The sequence below is a fragment of the Palaemon carinicauda genome, chromosome 7, assembly GCF_036898095.1.
Source record: "Palaemon carinicauda isolate YSFRI2023 chromosome 7, ASM3689809v2, whole genome shotgun sequence".
In the NCBI taxonomy this organism is placed as follows: Eukaryota; Metazoa; Arthropoda; class Malacostraca; order Decapoda; family Palaemonidae; genus Palaemon; species Palaemon carinicauda.
In genome coordinates, this window is record NC_090731.1 from 4,870,491 (window position 1) to 4,875,490 (window position 5,000).

The 5,000-nt window shown below is 43.4% G+C and overlaps 2 protein-coding genes across 2 annotated transcripts in view; both read right to left on the reverse strand.

Annotated features, from left to right (window-relative positions):
• Window positions 1–5,000, reverse strand: part of LOC137643766 (uncharacterized) — a 472,299-nt gene that overhangs the window by 392,278 nt on the left and 75,021 nt on the right. The gene's annotated exons all lie outside the window — the stretch shown is intronic.
• The window catches only part of LOC137643770 (uncharacterized), a 7,873-nt gene continuing 4,707 nt past the window's right edge, over window positions 1,835–5,000 (reverse strand). The window contains exon 2 of the mRNA XM_068376459.1: window positions 1,835–2,812. Within this exon, the coding sequence (XP_068232560.1) occupies window positions 1,835–2,812 (978 nt within the window). The remainder of the gene's footprint in view (window positions 2,813–5,000) is intronic.

Sequence of the window (5,000 nt, forward strand, 5' to 3'; positions counted from 1 at the left end):
ACTTTAATAATAATTTTAATAATGATAGTAATAACTTCAATAATTTTAATGCTAAATAAAAGTCCCCGGTGTGAAACATAAAACACAAATATATATAAATAAAGAGAAAACAAAACGTGAAACCAACACAAGAGGCGTTGCATAAAATTACTTAGTTCATAATAAGAACACTTTATCAAATCCAACACGTGAACAAAGACGCAACGCCCTCCCAGTTCTAACACGCCCAAAACGTCATCCGAAGGAAATTAATTGTCAAAAGTTCAAATGAAGTGAAGCGAGGCTCATAGGCATAGTCTACAGGGAGGTGAATACAGGGCTGATACAGCAGACTGATTACATTATGAAGTCGAAGCGAATAATCTTGTTTTCTCTTCATAAGACTTTTAGTAGAACCCAGTGATTAAGACTATTAGGATGAAAGAGATATCGGTGTAATGATTTAAAAAAAAGGAGAGAGAGAGAGAGAGAGAGAGAGAGAGAGAGAGAGAGAGAGAGAGAGGAGAGAGAGAGAGAGAGAATGAACATGACTCATTATTATTATTATTATTATTATTATTATTATTATTATTATTATTATCATTATCATTATCATTATTAATATTATTACCATTATTATTATTATTATCATTATTATTATTATTATTAATAATAATAATAATATTCCTAGCTAAGCTATAACCCTAGATAGGAAAGTAGGACGCTATAAGCCCAAGGGCTCCAACAGGGAAAACTAGCCTAGTAAGGAGAGGAAATAAGGAAATAAATACACTACAAGTGAAGTGATGAACAATGAATATAAAATACTTAAGAACAGTAACAACATTATAATAGATCTTTCATATATAAACTACAAAAACTTCCAAAAAATCAACAAGAGGAAGAGAAATAAGAGAGAATATTGTGCCTTAGTGTACCCTCAGGTAAGAGGACTCTATCTCAAGACAGTGGAAGACCATGGTACAGAGGCTATGGCACTACCGAAGATTAGAGAACACTGGTTTGATTTTGGATTGTTCTTCTGCGACAGAGAGAGAGAGAGAGAGAGAGAGAGAGAGAGAGAGAGAGAGAGAGAGAGAGAGAGAGAGAGAGAGAGAGAGTAACTTGTTATTGCCAACTTTAATTAATAAAAGAGTAAAAGATATGAAGTTATTTCTTTTTTTTTATATATATATAGCCTGATCATGAATGGGAGAGGCAAGGGACAGTGACATTACCCTATCAAGCAGGAAAATGCCCTACAGACTAACCATATATACATATGACCAAGGAGGACAAGGCAATGGCTGCTGACGACTCAGCAGATAGACCTTTAGGCTTCCCCAAACCACCCATCCTTGGCTTACAAGGATGGTGAGGTTGCAGCGACCAAAGGAACGAACGAACTTGAGCGGGACTCGAACCCCAGTCTGTAGAACACAACCAAATATCAATTTGAGATCGGTGACTGAATATCAATTAATCTGCAAATAACTAAAGTTTAAAGGAAATGTTGTTGACTTTAATTCATTATACGAGTATCAAACAACAAGAAAACGCACAACAAACTAATGGACACATAGCCCTTATTAGACTCCCCCCTCTCTCTCTCTCTCTCTCTCTCTCCTCTCTCTCTCTCTCTCTCCTCCTCTCTCTCTCTCTCTCTCTCTCTCTCCTTGGTAATATCAAAGGCGCGGGCTGTTTTTCGAGATTAGGTTTTGTCATGGCGTCCCCTGTCAGACGAGTGAGCAAACACACGTAAAACCTGATCAAACAAATACACACAGATTTACTTTGGACAGACACTGGTCTCCACACAAAGGGGTTGAAGGGCGTATATACCTATAAGAGGTTCTCAAAGGAAATATCTGCAGTAAAGGGACGTGTGAAGGGAGGAGGGGCATGTGGAGGGGGAAGGACGTGTAAATGGGGGAGGGGCATGTGGAGGGGGAGGGGAGTGTGGAGGGGGGAAGGGCGTGTGGAGGGGGAAGGGCGTGTGGAGGGGGAAGGGCATGTGAAGGGGGAAGGACATGTAAATGGGGAAGGGGCATGTGAAAGGGGAGGGAAGTGTGGAGGAGGAGGGAAGTGTGGAGGAGGAGGGGAGTGTGGAGGGGTAAGGGCATGTGAAGGGGTAAGGACGTGTAAATGGGGGCGGGGCATGTGAAAGGGGAGGGGCGTATGAAGGGGGAGCATGTGAAGGGGTAAGGACGTGTGAAGTGGGGAGGGGCGTGTGAAGGGGGAAGGACGTGTGAAGGGAGAGGGGCATGTGAAGGGGGAAGGGCATGTGAAGGGGTAAGGACGTGTAAATGGGGGCGGGGCATGTGAAAGGGGAGGGGCGTATGAAGGGGGAGCATGTGAAGGGGTAAGGACGTGTGAAGTGGGAGGGGCGTGTGAAGGGGGAAGGACGTGTGAAGGGAGAAGGGCATGTGAAGGGGGAAGGGCATGTGAAGGGGTAAGGACGTGTAAATGGGGGCGGGGCATGTGAAAGGGGAGGGGCGTATGAAGGGGGAGCATGTGAAGGGGGTAAGTGACGTGTGAAGTGGGAGGGGCGTGTGAAGGGGGAAGGACGTGTGAAGGGAGAGGGGCATGTGAAGGGGGGAAGGGCATGTGAAGGGAGAAGGGCATATGAAGGGAGAGGGGCATGTGAAGGGAGAGGGGCATGTGAAGGGAGAGCGGCATGTGAAGGGGAAGGGGCATGTGAAGGGGAAGGGGCATGTGAAGGGGGAAGGGCGTTTGGTGGGGGAAGGACGTGTGAATGGGGGAGGGACAAGAGAATGGGGGAGGGACAAGAGAATGGGGGAGGGACAAGTGAAAGGGGGGTGTAAAGGGAGAGCTGTGAGAGATAATGGAAATGGGTTATGTGAAAGAAAAGTGATCTTTTGTTTACAGGTGTTGACAAATGTTTGCAAACGCTTATTATTTTTCATATAACCATAGAATGCGTACATCTGTGGCAGTGAAAGATGTCTAGTTGTTAACTGAAACATACCTATGAAAATTATCTAGAAAAAAAAAATATAAATAAAGATATAAACATTCACCAACTCATGTCATCTGGCTCCCCCCAACCATACTTTTATCACTCAAGCGAAAACTCTACGAGATTTATTCCCCAGTTTTCATCGCCATAACACTAACGTTGAGAAAGTGTAAGTTAGGAAAGGTAAAAGAAATCTGGACGCATTCCCTATTATATCAGTAGTTATGAAATCTGGACGCAATCCTTATTATATCGGTAGTTATGAAATCGGGACGCATTCCCTGTGATATCGGTAGTTATGAAATCGGGACGCATTCCCTATTATATCGGTAGTTATGAAATCGGGACGCATTCCCTGTGATATCGGTAGTTATGAAATCGGGACGCATTCCCTATTATATCGGTAGTTATGAAATCGGGACGCATTCCCTGTGATATCGGTAGTTATGAAATCGGGACGCATTCCCTATTATATCGGTAGTTATGAAATCGGGACGCATTCCCTGTGATATCGGTAGTTATGAAATCGGGACGCATTCCCTATTATATCGGTAGTTATGAAATCGGGACGCATTCCCTGTGATATCGGTAGTTATGAAATCGGGACGCATTCCCTATTATATCGGTAGTTATGAAATCGGGACGCATTCCCTGTGACATCGGTAGTTATGAAATCGGGACGCATTCCCTATTATATCGGTAGTTATGAAATCGGGACGCATTCCCTGTGACATCGGTAGTTATGAAATCGGGACGCATTCCCTATTATATCGGTAGTTATGAAATCGGGACGCATTCCCTGTGACATCGGTAGTTATGAAATCGGGACGCATTCCCTATTATATCGGTAGTTATGAAATCGGGACGCATTCCCTGTGACATCGGTAGTTATGAAATCGGGACGCATTCCCTATTATATCGGTAGTTATGAAATCGGGACGCATTCCCTGTGACATCGGTAGTTATGAAATCGGGACGCATTCCCTATTATATCGGTAGTTATGAAATCGGGACGCATTCCCTGTGACATCGGTAGTTATGAAATCGGGAAGCATTCCTTATTATATCGGTAGTTATGAAATCGGGACGCATTCCCTGTGACATCGGTAGTTATGAAATCGGGACGCATTCCCTATTATATCGGTAGTTATGAAATCGGGACGCATTCCCTGTGACATCGGTAGTTATGAAATCGGGACGCATTCCCTATTATATCGGTAGTTATGAAATCGGGACGCATTCCCTGTGACATCGGTAGTTATGAAATCGGGACGCATTCCCTATTATATCGGTAGTTATGAAATCGGGACGCATTCCCTGTGACATCGGTAGTTATGAAATCGGGACGCATTCCCTATGATATCGGTAGTTATGAAATCGGGACGCATTCCCTGTGACATCGGTAGTTATGAAATCGGGACGCATTCCCTATGATATCGGTAGTTATGAAATCGGGACGCATTCCCTGTGACATCGGTAGTTATGAAATCGGGACGCATTCCCTATGATATCGGTAGTTATGAAATCGGGACGCATTCCCTGTGACATCGGTAGTTATGAAATCGGGACGCATTCCCTATGATATCGGTAGTTATGAAATCAGGACGCATTCCCTATGATATCGGTAGTTATGAAATCGGGACGCATTCCCTGTTATATCGGTAGTTATGAAATCAGGACGCATTCCCTCTTATCGGTAGTTATGAAATCGGGACGCATTCCCTGTTATATCGGTAGTTATGAAATCTGGACGCATTCCCTGTTATATCGGTAGTTATGAAATCGGGACGCATTCCCTGTTATATCGGTAGTTATGAAATCTGGACGCATTCCCTGTTATATCGGTAGTTATGAAATCTGGATGCATTCCCTATTATATCGGTAGTTATGAAATCGGGACACATTCCCTATGATATCGGTAGTTATGAAATCTGGAAGCATTCCTTATTATATCGGTAGTTATGAAATCTGGACGCATTCCCTATTATATCAGTAGTTATGAAATCTGGATGCATTCCCTATTATATCTGTAGTTATGAAA